We start from the raw sequence: 21,867 nt of genomic DNA, 5'->3' as shown, positions 1-21,867 counted from the left end.
AGATGTGAAATAAATGATGACATGAAACGCATTAGGCTTGCTTGGAGGCTAGCTGAATGTAGAATGCTTGCTAAGTTGGGCAGTCAGCAAAAAGTTTGCTTCTAGGTCAGAGATGCCTTTCCACAGTGAAACCACTTGAAATTGTGATGTTGCTTCTCTTCACTTATTTTTTTTCCCCATGTCGATTTACAGCTTTATTTTTATGCATATGTCATTAACTATAATGAAATAAATTAGTTTTAAGTCATAATGAATGTATGAATTCCAAAGTGATTTCTGGTTAATATAATTAAGGTGAATAAGATTAAAGGGGATAAAGTGAAAACTTACCACAGTCATTCTTTCCTGTTTTTAAGTCTGATTTAATAGTTCTCATTTGGCTTGCGTGAGTGTTCTTTGTTTCAAAATACAATAAGCTAAATGATATTAAATTACAGAGCAATTTAGGATGTGCTCTTTGTAAAACCTAGAAAGAAGAAAATGATTCCTTGTGTTCCAAGATGTTTTTTATGATTTGCAAGGTGTTTTTGATCAGTGCATCACACAGTAAGCTCCAGCTAGAATTGTATCTTAAGCTGTAATTATTTCCACTTCAAGTGTAATAACATAAGACGTGTTGATTTTAAAATTGCTACTTGTGGGCAAGCTGCACTGTTTTTGGAAAAAATTCTTACTGGCCACAAAGATGTTGGTTAGCATATTCCTATAGATAAAAGCGTGTTTGAAAGTATATGAAAGCCATGTGCTATGTTTAGAGTTTTCTCATTAAGTTATGCATTGGGATTCTTTGTAAATTTACAGCTGTTATAGGCATATCACAGAATACCTTGTAGGCTGCGGAAACTTTTAGAAGACTTTCCGGACTATCTCGATAAATGTATTGTGAAAATTTGAAATCAGCAGACCAGTTCTTTCATAGTCTTTTATATATAAAATGTATTCATGTTAAAAATTTGTGGAGGTACACCAAAAATGATGTTTTCACTCTAAAATGTTGAATTCATTTCAGTTGGATTTCTATCTGACTTGATTACATAGCTGGTGGAGAAGACATTGTGTTTTTTAAAAAATGCTTTGAGTCTAAGAGGTGCCTTATAACATTCATGCCTGTATACTGAATACAGAGCTATGAGTCATTCACCTTAGTGTAGCGTGACGGCTGGGAGTAAGAGTTACGCCTGACTTGCTTTGAAGTTTTAAAGGATGCCTACCAAATCCTCTAAAGCTTCAGATATAGATAAATTCATTAATTAACTTTCTCGAAGTTGCTCCACGTGTTTTAAATAGAGATGGCACGATACCACTTTTTTATGTCCGATACCGATATCATAAATTTGGATATCTGCCGATACCGATATGAATCCGATATAGTGTGTTTTTTAATCAATAAAATGTTTTTTTAATATCTTGCTGCATTTTGTATAAGTTTATACTCAAGTTTAAATAAATAACAACACTAAAGCTATTCTGTTATACCTGTATGTAAAAAAAAAAAAAAAAAAAAAAAAAAATACACTGCGCCCAAAATATTTCATAGTTCAGCAACACTGATCTAATAAATAATAATAATAATAATCTAATAAACTTAAACCTACTCAATCCTTCCTATTCTGGTATTTTAAAGAGTACTTAGCAGAAATATTAAGCAACCTAACTAATAGGGTTGCAAACTCCCAGCAAAAAACAAACAAACCACCCTCCACCTCATGATGCTTAATTGATGTAATCGAATTTAATTTGATGCAGGGGGAAAAATGCACAGAAATAAATTGTTTTTCAAGAATAATTAAATAGATTCAACATCTTTCTTCAACAGAATTGCAGACTGCACAGATGGTATCTTCCCAAAGGAAAAAGTACTATAGCTTACTAGGGTATATTAGACTTAACAGTTACTATATACAGTAATGGACTTCTATAGATTTTACATCAGATTAAAACTTTGAGTGTAAGAGTCAGATAATTATTTATTAAAAGCTAGACATTTTAAATGAGAATAAGAAAGAAAAGTATGTCTTTGTGCCCCCTTTTCCCTGTTCATGCCCTATCGGCCCCCCTGGCTAAACTTTGCTAGATCCGCCCCTGCACAGTTACCAGCCGTCAGCTGTGGAAAAGGATCCTGGTGTACAAAGTAATATTAAATAAATTCTAACAACAGCTTATCAAGCTTAATAGTGCTGCTGTTGTTCAGCCGCTGGTTTCCTCTTTCTGGTGAGAAGTGGGCCAAAAACTAAGAAGAGAGACGGACTCGCGACAGAAAAGCCGATCAGCTGATCATTAAGCAGTTTCACGATTGAAGTAGCAACAGGAGAGAGAGAGAGAGAGAGAGGCAGTCGCTCCTAATATCTGTTGTAAAGCTTAACATGGGAATGCTTTACAGACATTCAGAGATGAACTTACACACTTGCTTTACTTCTCTCTGGGATAACTTCCTCGGAGATGAAATGCTGGTTTGCTAGCAAGGCTACAAATACACACAGCCTCTCTATCACGTGATGCATATTGCTGCAACGTGCTACGGTTATGAGCCGAGTTACGCCGTGTAGCAAGTTTTGTGAGGTGCTTTTTTTGATATTTAATGGATTGGATTACATTTTTTATTTCTCACAGATATCTGATCCAGTAATTTGGGTCAGTATCGGACCGATACCGATACATAATATCGGATCGGTCCATCTCTAGTTTTAAATAGATCATTTGTTCATAAAGAAACAGAATGTAATTTGTTTCCATTTATTTAAAGTTCTATTAAGCTATGGTGTCCACTTTTTGGTCACTCACAAAAAGTGGACACCATAGACTCACACTTAGTTTACCTGCAGCAAACCTTCAGATAGGTTAACAGATGTGATAATGTGCAATTCTAAGAAACAATCTTCTTAGACTGAACAGTCTTCTTCAATCTAAAATACTAATTGTGGCTGTTGAGCGAAAAAAGCTTGTGTTTATGTGTAATTACACTGGTGATGCTTTCTCATTCCAGTTGCTGTGAGTAGGTTACCTTACTGCAGTAGATTGCATAAGCAGGTGTCAAAGCTGGAAGCGCACCGAAGAGTGAACGCTAGGGGAAAATATGATCAGTGTGTGCTTATTCTTGGCTTGGATTGCACAGCTGTTTAAGAGATATGCTCACCGACCGGGTCTCCAAATGCCTTTTCCCCCTCTTTCTTCTTTGAAATAAAAGCCGCAAGATATTCAAAGTAAAATCATCTCCTCTTCTTGTTTTTACGCAAATCGACTTTTCAGACTTTAAAGGATTCCTTGTTTGTGCCAGATGTCTCTCCCTGTGTTTATGTTTGTGTTGTTTTGTGTGAAAAAGTGTGAACGTTCATGTGTGTATGTCGGAGACAGAGAGGCGGAGAGAGGTGGAGATGGTTTGTGTATGTGTCTGTCATTGCTGCACAGGGACAGTGTTTCATTCCAAAACACTGTCCCTCAAGCAGGACAGTCCTTGGCAGGGGAATATAACAAGAGTCTGATGTGCTCTTAGCCTTAAAGTGAATCATTGTTTATGACTGGCTTGAGAGAAGTTGAGCGCTGTGAGTGTTTCTCATCTGCCTCAGTCATTTTCCCCCTCTAATATCTCACAAAATGTTTTGGTAAAGATTGTGTAATAGGAATGTTCATATTTAATGTCAGGGTTGATGAGAATGTCATCAGTCACTGCTTATGTTTTTTGTTCACTGTGATTTGTAAATGAGAACATTATTGTTCTGTAGCATTTTCCCTATAAATTAGCCCTAGTTACATATATAATTGCATATAGTTCAGTCCCACCATTTGTTACCTTTGTATTTTGAGAAAAGTAATAAAAAAGAACTGCCTGATAGAAAAGAGCAGATCAAGGAAAAAGTGACAGAGAAAGAAGTGAGGAAAGTGTGGGCAGACAGGCAAACAGATGGTTCAAATAGTTCAACAGTTTTGTGAGCTACTGGCAGGCAAAATGTTTTAATATTTGAAGGGTGCAAGACATTTGTATGCCCCCAGTGCTTGAGAAGAAACGTTATCCCTGCGCTGACCACAGTGGCTGCGTTTGATGAAATACTGTAAGAAATCTGGAGAGTATTATACACTTTTCCTCCTTTGTGCTACCTGGTTAATTGTTGTACTTGTACAGTTATGAAATTCCATTTGTGTATTTGCTCTTTCAAGATGTATTCCCTCCCCAGAGTTTGGAAAAATAGGCGTTGCATATGATCAGTATGTCAAGCTTGTTCAGAGGTATGTGTGAGAAGTTAAGTAAAGAAAATACTCGAGTGAATTACTGTGAGAAAAATGAAATAATTATATGCTTTGTCTATTTAAAAAGCTTTTTTTAATTTAAAAAGCTAAAACATCTGCAATAACACCTATGAACAATGGACATGGTGCCCTCAGAGGTTCAGTGTCACAGATAGGTCATAGCAGCTGCTGTTTTATTGAAGTTTTATTTATTTTATTCTACAAAGTAATTCCCGTGAAAGGTTTTATTGGCTCAGTGAAATATTTGGAGCACCCCAAATGTTATGTTAAGTCAGGCTAGCTGTTAGCTTACATAGTGTTTTCATAACTATGTGTTCTCTGTGTATTAATTTTTCCTCCACAAGTCAAAACTACCTGGTATACCTGTCCACAGGCAGTAACATTTAGTGCCATATTTACCTACTTAGTTGCTGTCATAGAGGAAACTATGGATCATGTCTTAGCACGCTTAGAAGGTCAAGTCTTTTTGTGTAAGTGATTGAGCATATGGTGGTAAACTCCGTTTTCTTGGTCAGTCATTCTCAATCCCAAAGACAAAGAAAAATAACCTGTCGTTATATTGACTAATCAGAACAGATACCAGACTACATCACACTACATTCACATCTTTATAGGACAGGTCTTTTTCTCTGGCAATATCTCATAAATTAAGTTGAATTAAGTCTATGTTTTAGGATTGCAGTTCATTCTAGTTTTCATATTTTTTTTTAAATACTTTAAATACAAACAGATTTCTCTTAGATACTGTGGACATCCACCTTGAATTTAATATCCTGCACAGCCTGACTCAATGTCATTTTATTTAACCAATGGCAAATATACACAGTCTGCAGGAACAAAAATCAAGGCAGTATTAAGGATAAGAGTAAAAGTCTTCACAGTCTTAAAAATATATGCGAAATGAGAATGAATAATGTCTGAAAGGATGCACAATGAAATTAAATAAATAATGAATGTTGAGACTTACGGATGAAGAAATGTGTGCTCATTATCAAATATCATCAGAATCAACACCATACCTGTGTTAAAAACAACGTGCTTGTGGCGGAGGTGTGGTCCCGGGCGCGGCTGCAGGGGAGGGGTGGTGCGGTGAGCTCAACGGGGCGGTGCTGGAAACGCAGGTGAAAACAGCTGATGGCGTTTTGGACTGATGATGCTTTCCTTACCCTTTATAGTGAGCCGGGAGAGGAGCTGGAGATCAGCTGTGACCGACAGCTGTCAGACTGTGGTCGGTTATCACGAACAACAAGAAATAAAGTTGGTGTCTGAAAACAAAGACCTGTGCCTGTGTGTGCCTGTGTGTAGTGCATTCCACAGTGCTTTATGAAAAAAGAGAAGATATTATACAAAAGAGTAACAGCTTAAAACTTCAAAGCAGGGTAAAACATTAACATGAACAATTAAAAAAAAAAAGATTTCTGAGGCAACGTAAAAGGGGCACACTGATTAAAAACATGTTAAATAATGCAGCTAATATTACAACTAATTGATACAAACCCATACAATAAATCCGAGGTTTAAAAGGGACTGGGAAGAGTCCAATCTTTAGCAGGAGATAATTCAAGATGTATCTGTAGCACCAAACTTTATGGGGAAATATAGGTGGGTGTCATCTGCATAGCAAAGAAAGTCAGTTTTAAGGGCCAACATTTCTAGGAAAAGTAAATATTTCATAACAAAAAAAGTAAGGATGGGATTTATAGATAAGAAACAAACCGTCCGCCTGCTTGTAATTTTCCATGTGCAGTTCTTCTTCCTTGTTAGCAAGGGCGACTACTTGAAGCAGATGTTAGAATTCCCTGGTCATAGACCCAAGGACATCTAAGAGTGTCTGTCTGCTGTTTTATCCCTCTTTGCTTAAAATCAAATGTGAAATATGCACATTTAAGAAACAAAACAGCCCACATTTATTTTCCTTACTCTTGTGTAAATATTTAGTGAATTAAATGGTTTTCCTGTGCATTAAAGATAAATTTGCAGACCTTTTCTTTGATTAGTGGCTCATCCTTTTTATGTCCTGCTCTTTGGTTAAAGTTTGCTGTGAAAGAAGGAGATGACAGTTAACATGTGTCGAGGCTGTTGTTTTACACACACATGCACATTGTCCGCGGATCCATTCATTGATTTATTCTAGTGTGGCTTAGACAGATGATTCATCCCATTATGTCCATGCCAACTCTGAGGAGATCCACGCCATTGCTGTGGATCATTCCTATAATTTTGAGGAAGAACTAAAAAATGCCAGAGAGCTGTGCAATACAATACAGACACTAACATCAACAAATGCACCAAGATGAAGACAAGGAATAAATCCAGGGTGGAGTAGAGCAGGAGGGCAAGGAATGAGAAGCTGACTGTGGAATTTGGGGGTGACTGAATCACTGTCAGGCTTCATAAATGGGCCAAGTGTGTGTGGTCTTTTGAAAATCCCTGGGTGACATTTTTGGACTCGTGCATATTTTCTTGTTATAGTAAATATATTGCTGCCTTGTCCAGTGCCATTTATTTTCCTTGTGATTAAACATACAAACTATGCTTAAGTGAAGGAACTGGGAAAGCATCAAATTGAAAAGTTACTGTCTACTTATAGAAGAAAGAGAAAATAAGAATGAAGTTCTGCTAAAATCAGTGTGTCTGTGTTATTAACTGATTTTCTACCATTGAGTTTGGATACATTTGTAGTAAATTATAAAAAGAACAAGTGAGCAGCTAGAGTATTAGTTTGAGGGGGGACTTGTCATTGTAGCTTTTGTTGTTTCTTTCAGTCAGTGTTACAGCAGGTCCAGGTAAACTCTTTCTTTCCTATTGCTTTACCAACATTTACCACCAGCACCTTCTTTCTCTAGACAGGTTATCAGTCTTTACATGGAAAATCTATGTATGCATATGGAAAGATGGATTTTCAAATGAGTCATAGGCAAACATAATTATGATAATTGTAGAATAAATGGCACATATGCCATTAACATCCTTTCATTAAGCCATATGTCAAATTTATTTACGTATGTTAGTTGTTGTTTTGGTTGTTTAATAGGCTGTTGAAATATACTGGTCACATATGATGGGAGCACAGGGCGGTTAGTCTCTAATGTGTTCCAGAGATCTAAGCTCATACAGATGTTGCCTCTTGTAATTTAATGCAATGTGCATGTATGTGCTTCCTCTTTAGGGGCCACCCTGTTTGTGGCCTCTCTTCACCTTCATGCAGCACTCAGGTTATGTTCCTTGTTTGTTTGTCCACTGAATTTCTTAGTCCAGGTGGATTCTGAAAAAGTCAGCTGAGATGCCCATATGGTAGATGGGTATAGATAGAATGCTTCATATCAGTAGTAAAGCAGTTCCTGGTTTAGAAATTCCTTCGGAGACGATCATGGAAAAAGAGCCTTTGGCTGATGAAACAGTTGGGAGCGGGGATCTAATTTCCTTTTCCAAAAGCTCATGAAAAACAGACAGCCTTAGATAAGTACAGACCTTGGTTATTTATCTGCTGTGTAAGGAGACTTGCCGTCCCTCACGGCTGAGTTGGGGGGGAACTGTACAATAGCTCTTTTTGAAAGCTTACAGACTCCCCTAAAGCCTTGATTCATTCCATAAAGTTGCAGTTAATTAATAGTCAAGAGACTACTGCCTCTGGTACTGCACAACATCTGCCTTGTTGTTTTATTGTCACATTTTATTATCACTGTGCTGGTGTAAAGCTGAAGAAATAGGTGTATGCTACATGGGCGTTAACATTTGGTTTCTATTTGTAATTGTGGGGAAAAAAAGACAAGAGAAAGAAACGTTGGTGGTGTCTACAAAGAAGACTCTCTGAAAGATTTGACATTAAATTTGTTTTCCTTTCCTTTTTTTCAATAAGCTTTATGTGATTGACAAAACAAATGATTGAAAGAAAAAGGATTATTGATTGAAAAGGTCCAAGATTTAATCCTACAATGGGAAACGTGAAAAGCAAAATCTTAAATGCAAACCCCATGGAACATTAATTTATTTAAATTCTCTTCTGTACTGTTTAGAGACCTGGACAATACAGTTAAACTTAGTGGGCTGGATTCTGGATTAAATGAAGATAGATTAGGCTACTGTGCTAGGGCTTTTTGTTTCCAGCTGCAGATGGGAAGTGGTCTGTTCAGCTCTTTTTAATGCCACTGACTAGCTTCTACTCAGCAGTGTCTGAGGCTTCCTGGTATTGGAGCTATTTGCCAAACCAAACTAGAAAAAAGCTGCTTTCGCAGAAACTACACTGAACTAAATAGCACTACTGGCCAACTCATATAGTATTGTGAATTATTCAACAGAACGTTTATGTTGAGGGACACGCAGAATAAAACAAAAGTCTGGTAATTGAATTTGCAGCAGGGAAACGTGCATCCTAATTCGTGACTCTGTCGTCTTAAAACTTTGTTGACTTGTCTTTCGCTGAAAGTCTTCTTCTCTTCTATTTCCAGGGTGACATCCAGCAGCTGCTGATAGTGGCAGACCCCAGGGCAGCCTATGACTACTGTGAACACTACAGCCCCGACTGTGAAACCCCCAACCATCAAGACACCCCACAGGCTCAGGAACCTGAGTACGAGGTCAGTACTGGGGTAGCTTCAGAAACAGAGATCAGGTGGGAGCACTATCTCTTGCTTAACTGAAGCAAAAAAGAAAAAGAAAGCTGGGAGAGAGGAGGGGGGAGTAGAGAGGATTTTATAGAGAAGAGGCAAGCAGAGAAATAGTTGTGGTAAGCGAAAGAATTAAGGAAACAGGAAGGGAGCAAATATGTTAGTAGTAGCAGGAATTTAGAAACAGGGTTTTATTCTTTGATGTTTTTAATAAGAGAGTCAAAGATGAGTTAAAAGGACAAAAAAGGAGACTGTGATAAATGACATTTAAATTTGTAAAATGGGAAGAATTGAAAGGCTGGGTGTAAGGTGTAATTACATACCAGGTGTCTGTGCTTCCTCAGTGCAGTTTTGCATACTTGCCCTGGTTTAATGTAGCTCAGTTTCAGTCTCTGAGAAATAAACCAAAAAAAAAATAATAATAATAATTTCAGCAATTTGTGTGGAAACTTTTTACAAACAGTCCTCCATGAATTAGAACGTACGTGCACGGGTTTCTGTGTCAACTCTAAATCTGTCATTTTCTCCACTTTGTGTTTTACTAGTGGAAACATGCTGACATATCAAAATACATGGTTTAGTTTGAAATGCAAGTTTTATTACCACTGGCTCCCAAATACCACTTGTTGTTTCTTTAGCCAGATTTCTTAATTGAAATACAGTGCTTTGTGTCAGGACTTCTTTTTTTTTTTCCATATTCATTTTTTTGTTATTTTGCTAGTTCAAGCTGTTCTGCCGGCTGACTTTTTCCTTCAGTATTTCACTAAATAACTGATGAGCTCACACTGGAAACCTTTCTTTTTTCTCTGCCACAAAGTCTGAGCCCACTTTGGAGTGGCCCCGTGATTTATATCACTAACGAGTTCTGCAGGCTCTGCCCAAACTCCCAGGGAAATTTAAGCTATCCCTTCCCCAGCTAGACTTCCAGTACCTGGAAAAGTCGACTTTAGATTCTTGGTTTTTAAGAAGAAAAAAAATCAGGAGCTGGTTCTCTATTCAGAAATATTGGCTGTAGAGTGGGTATAGGTCTTGGAAAATGTTGCTTCATCATCAGGTTAGTTCTCAGCAGCAACACAAGGAGCTTGTCAATTCAAATAGACAGCAGGGAATGGCTTTAAGAACCTTGTAAATCTGGTTTATTCATTGTTGGTTTCTGTACACTTATAACAAGAATGTTCTTCCTTCATTCCAGATCAGTATTTAAAAAAAAGTTATGTACTCATGCACAACTGAAAAACATTTCCTGAAAATGACAAATCACTGTTGAAAAGGATATTTTTTGTGATCTTTTAGCCCAAACTGTTACATTTACCTTTGTTAGGTGAAATGATTTTGTCCTGAAGCAAGTGGTCATGAACCACATGTTACCAGCTTGGTTAAAAGAGCAAGCGAAGTGATGGAGAAGGAAGCTGGGGGAAGTGCTCTTTTTTATAAGCACCCCTTAGTATTTACGTCTTTCATCCATGCCTGTGGTGAAGGCCTTCAGCTCAGCCAAGCACTTCAACACCATAAATCTTTATAAATTATTTCTTCATTCTCTATCTCTATCTCTATCTCTCCCTCTCTTTCTCTCCCTCCCTATTTCCATCTAACCCTGTCCTCTCTCTCTCTCTCTCTCTCTCTCTCTCTCTCGCTCTCTCGCTCTCTCTCTCTCTCCCTCTCTCTCTCTCTCTCTCTCTCTCGCCGTCATTTCAGTCAGTCTGGCCAGAACTTCTCTCTTCTGTGACCTCTCCCTCTCTGGGCCGCTGAACGGACGCCAGGCCAGCCTTGCAGCAGGCCGTGGCTCTTTTATTGTTTTTATGAGCTTAGCAGTTGTCCAGGGACTAATATTTATTCCTGCGCATAGAGTGCAGCATTAGGGGCTGCTCTGGTAACTTAATCTACCTTGCCTCTGTTTTGACAGTGTTAGGACAACTAAAAGTTTTCTTTTTTTTTTTTCTTTTAAAGGACTACAGTGACTCATTTGCATAACACTTTGTTGGTTATGGGCACTATCACAATAAATGCCCATTAAATTGTGATTTTAAGTATTTGAACATATAATACAAATCTGCTTTCTTTTGTCTAGGGTTAGATGAGAAGAAGCTAGAAGTAGATAGAAGTCTGCTGTTTTTACTGTAAATATGAAGTTAAAGCCAAAAGATGATGAGCATAATACATTTTAAAGATAATTTAGACCATATGATTTATTGATTTGTCTTAAGTCGGCCAAGATGAAAAGTTTCCTTGTTCCTTTAGTGTTTCTCCAAAGCTAAGGCAATTTTCTCCAGGCTGCAGCTTGATATTTAATGACAAGCTTTAAGAGTGGTGCTCATCTGCTCCTCTACCTCATCTTAAGGAGAATAAGATAAATTTGCAGAGTGTATATTATGATTTTTCCTCAGGTTTAAGTCAGGGCAAGTTGAATTAATGTTTAAAATGTATATAAACAGCAACATAATGCACACATCACCATTATCACCATCTGAAGTTGATGAGTACACATTGTTCAGATAAATGCATTGTTTTCACGTGGACTATTCCAATACCCCAGTGGGTGTGTGTGTTTTTCTTTTTATAGGAGTCAGGTTTTAAAATAGAGGAACAATGGTTTTATCCCCTGCTGCTCTATCCTGTATGCTTCCCATAATTTACCGTCTTGCGGTGATTCTGTACAGCTTGAGTTTTGTCTTTTAAAGAGCCACTAATGAAAGCCGCCAGCAATTGTTGGCATTCAAATTAAGCAGCAGAAACAGATATGTTTTCACTGGCAATGCATTAACCCATTAACCTCCTCTCAGCAGCAAACAGGAATTTTAATTGTTGTTTGCTTGGTTATGTGCAGGAGGGTCTCTCAGAGGAAGGGGATGGATAAAGGAATGTTCCATTCATCCATGTGCTAAAGGATTTCATTTCCTCATATGGATGTAAAATCTCCCCCAACATCAACCAGCCATTGCTATTTTTAAAATAGCAAGAAGCAATATATTTAATGTTTTGTGTGGTTTAAGTTTGGATTTTAACCAGTTTTGAGAAGCATGAATGCTTACTTGCCATGTAAATGAAGACATCGTGCTGCTTTATTTACATGATTGAACCAACTAATTGATTGTGGATGCCTCTTCTTTTTCCTTTTTTTCTTTTTTCTTTTTTTACAGTACACTAACTATGATGTCTATGACTACAGTGAGGGAGAGATAACCACTGACCCTTCCCCTACTGAAGCAGCCAAAACTCAGGTAAAACTTGACGAGCAGTTATTATGGGTGAAGAACGACATATATGTATGGTTTCCTTTTTTCCCTTATTTTTAGTTTTTCATCGTCTCATTTTTGCCATCTCTGTCTCTGTTGGTCGTATTTCTTGGCTACATTTCTTTTATTGGAGCAGTTGTTAGTTGCTTTTATTGCTCATTATGATACATATTCTGGATATACTTAATTCTGTAACAATAATTTCCATGAGTCTATTACAATCATAATTATAAAATTAGCTCTCTTTGTGTTTCTTTGTTTGAGAAAGGATGTGCTAGAGGCAGATGAAGACATCTACATCATCAAGATTGGCGATAATTACTGTATTTTACCCATTGCAAACCTTCCCTGTGTTGTTCTTGCTCCAATTTCAGACAAATGTGGGTGGAGACTATTATACAGGTGAGTATGACTACACCGTAGTGGATGGAAGTCAACCTGAAAATCCCACTGATACTGCAGGACAAGGCGAGGTAACTTTTTAAAACTGCTTATTTTTAAAATCCTGAGATTTTAAAAATAATGTTTGATAACTAAGCTATGGGAAAAAGTCCTGAGGTCTATATCTTATAAAATTACTTTAATTCTATAACCATGTTTGATCACCATCAGGAGGTACAGGCACAGTGAAAGTTATTTCTGGATACACACATGTCAAATATGGTCATTCCACACAATATGATACTAGTTATGCAAAATGTTTATTGTGCTGTACTTTTTGCTTTTAAGAGCAATCAGAAGGTTTTAATGAGGAACCTTGGAAAGATTACCATAGATTGTGGTGAAGAGCTATTAGAAACTTCTGGGAACTATCACAGATTTCTACGTAAACTTGTTTGTGACTGTACATAATTAGTGGTTGGTTGATAATCTCATTAGGATATTAAATTTAGTATTATCTTAAATTTTGGTTTTATTAAATTAGATCAATTTCATAACCATGAAAGTGTTTGTTAAAATAAGCCCTGCATGATAAACTTCCTCTAAATGTAGAAAATTATCTGTGTGTCATTGATTTGAAATTTAACATCTGGATTCCAGTTTTGTTTCAATTCCTGGTAAATGGGTTTAAAATGAAACGTTAGTAAAACCGTAAGGCATCGCTGGCAACAAGACAGATTTTTATGATCATCTTTGGAGGTTACGATCCAACACGGCATCATTAACATCAAACAGCCTACTCCACTACTTGATTTCCATGAGAAACAGCCTCCATCAAACAGAGTTTGAATAAAGACAAAGGCAGGAAAAGTTTGTCATTTAATGAACCGTAACCAATGGAAAATCACTACACAGGCACATCCCCTATATTTCTTCCATAGTCTGAATTTGGCAGATCCTGTTTTAATTTGTGCTAAACCATCACACAAAACACAAGATAATGAGGAACATTTGGCGGTTCAACCAAAACAATATGATACTGTTCTCTGGCAGCCAAATGATCGCTGATTGCTGTGTGTGTACCTTAAGATAGACAATGCAGCTTTAATTAGCTCAAGACCCAGGTTAATTTAAAATGACGGGATAGTGGAGTATCTGAGGGGAAAAAAAAATATTTTGTAGGAATGCATGCCTAAATACTGAGGACAGCGGTGTAGTCGACAGACAATGCTAAAATACAAAAGAGTATTGGTGGAAACTCCTGTGCTTATGAGATGCTTGGATATTTTCCCATTGTGTGTGACTGTGACTGACATCAGTGCAGTGCTTCAGTTTCTGCGCTTACATTACTTTTACTGTTCTAGTCCTGAGTTATTCTTCATTGGACCAAAGTTCTTCAAAATATTTGTATATACGCATTTGCATTATTATTATTGGATTAAATTATTGTTGTTGTTGTCTAAATTACCCCCCTTTTTCACAATGTTTCAGCTTTTAGTTTGAATCATATGGTGCCTATTTTAAGTGATTGTTTTTAAAAAAAACATATATCAGTTTGAAATTACTCCAGCTGTTTTGCAAGGAATAAATAATTGCTATATTGATGATATATAATATAAAATATTGGTATATTGATGTGATTACAGATGTTAATCTTAGTAACATTGCTTACTAACAATACACATGTGGATTTGTACATTTAGCTGTACCAAATTAGACATGTGTGTGGAACTAACTAGAAAATTAGTTGCCATATAGTACTTTTGCACAAACAGAGTGCTTATTACTACTGTTTTGACTTTGTAAAACACATGAATCATTGTCATTGGTCCCATGGTTTCATTTCACTAACAAAACCTTGTTGTTCCTTCTGTTTGCATTGCCTTGAATGATCCCAGGCGTACGTAGAGGAAATAGTGGATGATTACATCACTGGTGTGGAACAGGTCGGGGTGGATCCCACTACTGGTGTGGAAACTGCTGCCCCAGTGGACACCCAGGAGAAGGTGGATCCAGGGACCGACGTGTATGAGTTTAAGGAATACGACCTGAATGCATATGGCGACAAAGAGTTTACAGAGAAGCAATATAATTATGAAAGCTATGATGAATTCGACTACAACGCCAAGCCTACATCTGTACCACTTGAGGAACACGTTGGCCCTGGTGCTCCAGCTGAAACAGATATCAAAGAGAGCAGTGTAAGTGCTGGACTGCTTAGGAGTCACGCTGAGAGGGATGGGGGTCGGGCATGGAGGGGGTAGAGGTCGTGTTCAGGAATGTGGAAAGATGGAGAACATGTTGATAGCATTTGTTTGATGGAGTATTCTCGGTGCCCTTTGTGTTTGTTGTTTCTAATGTTAGCTTGGATTGTTCTGCCTACTCAGGGACAAAACTCAAATACACAAGTAGAGCACAAACACACACCTTGTCTTCTACACATAAGCAGATGTTGACCTTCTATGACCTCTTGAACTCAGTGACCTTGAATGTTTACCAAAGATGCTTTACACTAGTTGTCACACCAATTTTGATTTTGGATCATACTATGTAGTCAGTGAAAATCTACAAATACGTCTTTTCTTCATTAAATCCGTCTAGATCAAACTATAAAGCCAGACAGAAATTGCTGACCTAGTGTCTATTGTTACTTGTTTCCAGCCCTCTACTTTGCCTCAGGATTCTCAGTATCAGGAAGTGACACAGGCTCTGTCTGGATCTTGGCTTGAGATCTGTCTCCTTAGGTTCAGTCTTAACTGCTCAGTTTGTGCTTTCCACTGCACAGTCTCAGCCTTTCTCTATGACTTTCTCATTAAGTACTGGTTTCCTCTTTAGGTTGAACTGTACAATCTTGTGGGTTTTGGAAACACTGTGGTTGTTTCTTTGTGAATTCTTCTCATGTTAAGTCATTGTATGGATAGTGTCAGTTAACGACCTCTACATTCATGCTCAGTAGGGTCTTTTTGGGCAGTTCCTGGCTTTTGGGATAACTAATAAGTAGTAGTCAGACCATATCCTAAATTATAGCTTCTTGCAAAATGACATTTGATTTTTTTTTTCCAGTAGAAAAAAACACCTTTTTTTGCCTTGAAAAAATATGCAGGACACTAGTCATCATTTTGGTAAAGTTTTACTTTTTATGGGCAATTTTGTCACTATTTTAAGTATAGGAGGCTTCAGGCAAGACATCTGCTGTTCATTGATATCACAATTTGCATTTTTGTTCTTTAAACCACCGATGGTCTGTCTTTAGAAACAAAAAGTCAAGCTTTTGTTTCTATTTTGTAAAGAAATTCACCTGGTATGTCCTATATCTTTAGGTGCATGGAGGTCAAAGGTACCTGGGAGAAAAAGGAGAGAAGGGCGAACCTGCTGTCATAGAGCCCGTAAGTGAAAAGTCTTTCTCATCTTTCTCTTATTGAGAATAAACCTTTCCATTAAAGGTTCAAGTTAAATAAATAGGTACATACTAACTGAGTAAAATATTTAAGAAACAAACATATTGCTAAGAATAATTTAATTGTAAAGATCCTAATACTCTAATTCTCTACTCTGGTCTGTGTCTGGTACACTATATTTTCTTTGTTATTCTAACCAACATATTTTTCAGTAGCACATTTTCATAATTATTCTCAGCCTACTTTCATATCTATTCACTATGTTACTTGCACGCAGTGATTTATATGTCACAATCAAATTCTTTTGCATATTTTTTAAATTGTTTTAGAGGAATTTCATCAGATCACAAATATCTTTCAGACTTGATTTACTCTTGTCTGTGTCTTAATTTACTTCAGTGCAAAGTAACTTTAGCTGTTTGATTTTACGTAGGGCAGTGGCAGCCATGGGTAGCTTGCCTTCTGGAGAGATTCAACTTTTATTTTACATATAGGCTGTATATACAACCACAGTCTTCACATAAAGAAGTCCCTCAACCTATACAGTTTGCCACTACAGGCTAAACACTGCCCAAAATAACAGCAGTAGTTAACATCTCTATTCCCATACTGTTTGTACCACCACAGGCTCCCATTCAAGTATTTTGACCACACACACACACATTTAGAAGTATCAGATAACTAGAGCACTGGTCATTTAGCTATGAGTAAGATCCTCAACATCAAACAAGCACGTCTCTTATTTTTTTGCTTCACTCTCCATTGCCTGTGGGCAACAACTTACAGGATGCCCTATAATGCTACTGCATCCACTTTTTCCTTTTTCAGGGGATGCTTGTAGAAGGACCCCCAGGAGCCCCTGGCCCAGCAGTGAGTATCACGTTCTCCCACACTCCTGTCTGGCTTCCACAGATGGAGAACAGCTAAAGAAGGAAAAAATGTCTTTATGGAAAGAGCGTCAGTCCTGATCGCCAGTGAAGCTTGAGCTGGGAGAGACTGTCAGAATGTGTACTTGTGCATGAATGTGTGTATATCTGTGTCTGTGAAATGCAAGGGGAGGAAGGGGTTATGAGGCTGTTTCATTTTGAGGCTTATGTCTTTCAAACCAGTGTCTGTGCTTCTGTCTTTGTTGGCTTATACATATAAAGTGTTGGATAGACTGACTGTGGTGGGAATGCTGGTTAGCAGTAGCTTGGATAAAATGCTAAGTGTATCCACGTCTGGTTTCAGGGTGTTACTGGTAACCCAGGATTGCAAGGTTCCCCAGGTCCACCAGGAGACCCTGGTCAGAGGGTGAGTGAAGGTTGCAATAATTGTACAACTAATTAAAGATGTATTTGAAAAGCTTTTGTTTTCTCCTCGTTATAAAGGCTTAAAATACACTTGTTGTTAAATTAAAGATAACATATCTGCACCTTTGACTAGTTATTTACAGAGACGTTATAAAAATATTTAAATTTATTACTTTATTTATGTTAAATTGTGAAAATATGGTAACCTAAGCTGTAGATAGCCATTAATTCTTCATGCGAGATAATTGGGTCCAGTAAAATAAAAAAATGTCCCTGTGTTTGTTATCCTTCTCTGTTCTTCTCTACTGGAAAGCTGTGGAGCATAGTTTCAGTGCCATGGAATGAATAATACAATTGGACACAGCTTGCTACTGCGGCAGTAGGAGGGATTAGTGAGGAGTGGTGCAGGGAAATGAGATGCCCATAAACTGTCAATATAGCAACAAAGAAAGGTTCTGAGAAGTAGGCCCGGTATGCTTAAGGATTGGTGAGAAATGCAAGGAATTGGCTGTAAAATATGTAGAAGCATAAATTGTCCCCAAACATTTCTTTTCTCAGCCATGTGGGATTCAACTCATTTATTTGATTGATTGGTTGCAACATAATAAGTGTCTGTCCCCTCCAGAAAGCTGGAGCTCAGCTTGCATTTTTCCAAATGTGATGATTGCTCTGCAGCCCCCCTTTCATCTGCCTTTTAGCACATCTACTCTCTCACTAGAGATTAACCATATAATTGTCAACATAAAAATACACCAACACGCCTCTGGCAGTATGGCCAGTACAAAAAGGCCTTTTGTTCCATTGACTAACAGTGATCAAAAATATTTTGTTAGTCCAGAAGTCCTGTCCCCCTCCCTCAACAACCCCATGAGAAACGGTCTTGCTTAAGATTGACAGGAGCATTAAAAGTGACTTGTTTCTTAAGTCTGGTGGTTTTTCCGTTGCGTAGGATCTGCCTGCACTCAGCGTTTGATGTGCTCATTTTTTTCATGATCACCACCTCCCTGCTTTCCACCGAAACATTTTCCCAGCCATATAGGACTTTCATTAACACTAGAGGCCACTATGCTTACAATAACGGTAATGGATGGAGCATATTCACAAGAACTGAGAAAATGCAGATCAGAGCACGGGGAACACATGGCATCAATTTAAGTAGTCTGAGATTGTCGTGCATGACTAGACTGCAAAGTCGATGCTGGTTTCCTGAGAAGCAGGAGATACTATTTAGGCTTGATCTTATTTTAGATTATTTCTTTGTTTTTGTTTTTCTTTCATCAAAAATATGTAAAAAATTGACACTTCTGTTCATACTGTTATCTTTTATGCCGATATTTTTATTTTTACATATTATGTTTGTAATGCAGAAAAATTTGGCACAGATGCTGACAAATCTTAATCAAATTTGTAGTGACAATAGTAGTGATTTTGCAAGCTTAAACCATAACTTTCCATGTTTGTCGATGGCATCTGAATATAGCAAGGTAGGCGTATTGCTGAAGTTTGCATGAAGTGTGCATGTTGGTGCCTAAGCTGAAGCAGACAGTATGTGGATATGAAAGAGATGGAGCTAAAGGCTGACCAAACTCAGTCAATGTCAGTTTGGCCAATGGCATTAAAAGAATCTATCCCTTTCGAATGATGTATTTCCTCAGATCCTACCCGTTGGCCACAAATATTCTTTCTGTCTTGGGGTGAACTTTAAGATTAGCAAAACACTCTCCATTTTTCATTCAATGAAGAAATTTTAAATCCCTTTAATTTAATGAGCCTTGTTTCCTCTCAAGGCCACGACTGTGGATATTTAGTCTTGGTAAAGTCAGTTACAATAATAAATACATACTTTAGTTGTGGTTGAATTAATCTTACTAGGATTAGTCAGTTTTCGTTTTCAGAATAAAGAACAACAATACAGAAAAAAGACTTTGGCTTTGAAGTGATTGTTGGAGATAAACAGGGGTTTACTGTGAACAGAGATTTCTTTAGTTTCTGCCTTGTAATTATTGCAGATGTTATTTATTAGGAGTTTTCTCTTATTATTATTTGGACTTTGCTTCAGCCCCTTCAGGATATGGGATTAACTTTGGGATAAGTAAAGTACTGCATATCTTATCTTAACCACATAACTGAAGCACTGGCTGATTTGAATTCAATAATTTGGGGGGTGTTAGTTAACTGGACTCCTGTATATTAAAATCTTTTGAATTACAGTTTTGCAGTTAATTGTATTATATTACTTTAGCTTGATTGTTGATTTCTCCTCTCTCGTGTGGTTCTCCAGGGCTCTCCTGGGCGTCCTGGTATTCCTGGTTCAGATGGTGTTCCTGGGCCACCAGGGACAATTCTGATGCTTCCAGTAAGTCTTCCTGCTTTCAGAGCTGGTCATATTGCACTCCTTTCATCTCAGGCACTAGCCTGTGAACTTGCTCCATTTAGTAAGTTTACCTCATTGCATCACCAGTAGGCCAAAGGATTGCAGCCTTATTTTCTTTGGGTTACAAATCACCTACCTTGTAAATGTCAGCCAGTGCAATGGAGTAGAACCAGTGACTGAGGCCATAAAGGCTAGGCGACAGATATTTGACTGTGGTGTGTGTAAGAAGGTTTACCAGAACACAGTGCAGATTTGAACACACTCACCGGGGATGACCATTGGACGTGTCACACTGTAAAAACAACATAAGTCAGTTTGTTTTTAATCATGTCGCTTTCTTCCTTTTGTGGCTAACAGTTCCGCGCAGGTGGTGAAGCACACAAAGGACCTGTGATTACAGCCCAGGAAGCTCAGGCTCAAGCCATTCTGTCTCAGGCTAGGGTGAGTATCATTGGTAAATATAAGCCCAGAGTTACTAAAATTAACTTGAAAAAAATATTTAGAAGGAAAGGAAAAGCTTATGATCTGTGACATACTGCACCATCTAACCAACATAATGGAGACAAAGTTATAGCAAACTTTGCCGCGGCTGCCACTGCTTCTTGGCTAGTAGTGATTTTTGATGATGTCACTGCTGATAGAAGTAGTAAGATGAATACTGAAATGTACAGGGCTAAAGCCTCTGCACAGACCAAATATGACCCAAAGTATCCTGCAAAAGCAGTCCAAGAGTTTCTCTAAGCAAAGAAATGAAAAATTCTTCATTTACTAAGTCAGTCACCTGATCTCAGCACAATAGAGCATCATTCGTAGTTACTAAAAAGAGAATTGGAGGCAGAAAGACCCATAAACAAGGAGCAGCTGCAGTGAAGACCTAGCAGAGTTGCAGAGTATCTCAAGGGTGAAGTATTTAGTGATCTCCATGCCGTCTAGACTTTACTGACTTGCTTCAATGATTCTAGACTTTGGACTTGAATGAAGGAACTTTAATTCAACAATTAAAAACAGTCCTTGTATTTATAATCATTTTATTATGTTTAGTTATTTTTAAGCATCTGAAAATAGGGCACTATGTATAAAAATGGCTGGAATAGCTAAACAGTTAGTCCAATAATTTTGTTAAATGTGAAAGTCTGCACTCCAATCACACCTTGATTGATTGATATTGTGAACGAAGTAGCTTATAGGTGTATGTATGGGTCAACTGGAAGGGCACTGACTGTTGTGGCAAACTGTATGTTTTCAAGGATGACAGAAGTAGGTTACATAGAACTGATACAGTAACGTCATGTAGACCATCATATTTTTATAGTTATGTATCTGTTTATGGGGATGAGCTTTGACATTAGGCAGATGTAGTTTGGAGCGTTGGGAGTTTGGGTCAGGCTTAACCTGATCTCATCTGATTTTAAGCCTTTAGACCTATTCTAGTAGAATCCCTAATATGAAATCACTAACCTGAAAATGACCATTAAATAACAGAAATTATAGTAAAAAATACCAGAAGGAATCATTATTCAGAAATCCTGAACTCCAAGATATGGACCTGTGTCATGTTTGGTAGTATACAAATCCAGCACAGATGTTCACACCCACTCAGGGATCCAGACAACCATAACACTGTTGAAAAACAGGTCGAACACATGGAGTTCATTAAATATTGCACAAATACTATATATTAACACATTCTGTGGAGTTGGAGAGCTACCCACACTGGAGTTTAGTAATGTCTAGAAAGCACTTCTCACCTTTCTATATCTGTCTATTATGCCAAAGGTTTGGTCTGATGGAGGAAATAAACAAAAAGGCCCAGAATGTTCTGAGCGTGAATTATTTTCACAAATTTTAATTATTCAGGGCCGATTCTTAACCCTCTCAGGCTCAAATTAACTTTTTTGTTGCTAATGCGCAACAAAGTCTTGCAGTGGTACTTCTGAGTAAAAACAAAACTCATAAAATATGTATGTGGGGTAATCAGGTTGTTAGTTTTTAACTGTTGCAAATCGGCAACGTCTGCCTTGAGATGGTTAAACGTGAAGTGCTCTTCAGTGCTTCTGTATTTAGTTGTTTTCCTGAATATACACAACTTAACAAATTTCAATGATTCAGTCTTGGTATAGCATACTAGTATAACTAGCATTCTTTAAATTAGCAATTTATTTCATTCAGTAGTCACACTGGAAATAAACTCCAGACATTATTTTTGGCAGTACAATGCCGTGGTCAACCATGAGCCGAGTGGCAAACCATGAACAAGAACAAAGTAAAGTTTGCACTCTGTAAGGTTCCATGTCCGACAGAGGCTAAAACAAAGAGTTCTTATTAACGTTTTCTTTAATA

At 37.6% G+C, this 21,867-nt stretch overlaps 1 protein-coding gene across 1 annotated transcript in view; it reads left to right on the top strand.

The window, feature by feature from the left end:
• LOC102789013 (collagen alpha-1(XI) chain-like) overlaps window positions 1–21,867 on the top strand; it is an 82,232-nt gene that overhangs the window by 13,317 nt on the left and 47,048 nt on the right. The window contains exons 5-13 of the mRNA XM_087831586.1: window positions 8,691–8,819; window positions 11,987–12,067; window positions 12,457–12,555; window positions 14,362–14,664; window positions 15,784–15,849; window positions 16,690–16,731; window positions 17,092–17,154; window positions 19,435–19,509; window positions 19,885–19,968. Of these exons, the coding sequence (XP_087687712.1) occupies window positions 8,691–8,819; window positions 11,987–12,067; window positions 12,457–12,555; window positions 14,362–14,664; window positions 15,784–15,849; window positions 16,690–16,731; window positions 17,092–17,154; window positions 19,435–19,509; window positions 19,885–19,968 (942 nt within the window). The remainder of the gene's footprint in view (window positions 1–8,690; window positions 8,820–11,986; window positions 12,068–12,456; window positions 12,556–14,361; window positions 14,665–15,783; window positions 15,850–16,689; window positions 16,732–17,091; window positions 17,155–19,434; window positions 19,510–19,884; window positions 19,969–21,867) is intronic.

Source organism: Neolamprologus brichardi, chromosome 18, assembly GCF_056152115.1.
Source record: "Neolamprologus brichardi isolate AB-2024 chromosome 18, ASM5615211v1, whole genome shotgun sequence".
NCBI classification, from domain to species: Eukaryota; Metazoa; Chordata; class Actinopteri; order Cichliformes; family Cichlidae; genus Neolamprologus; species Neolamprologus brichardi.
This window is presented reverse-complemented; position numbering and strand designations above follow the sequence as displayed.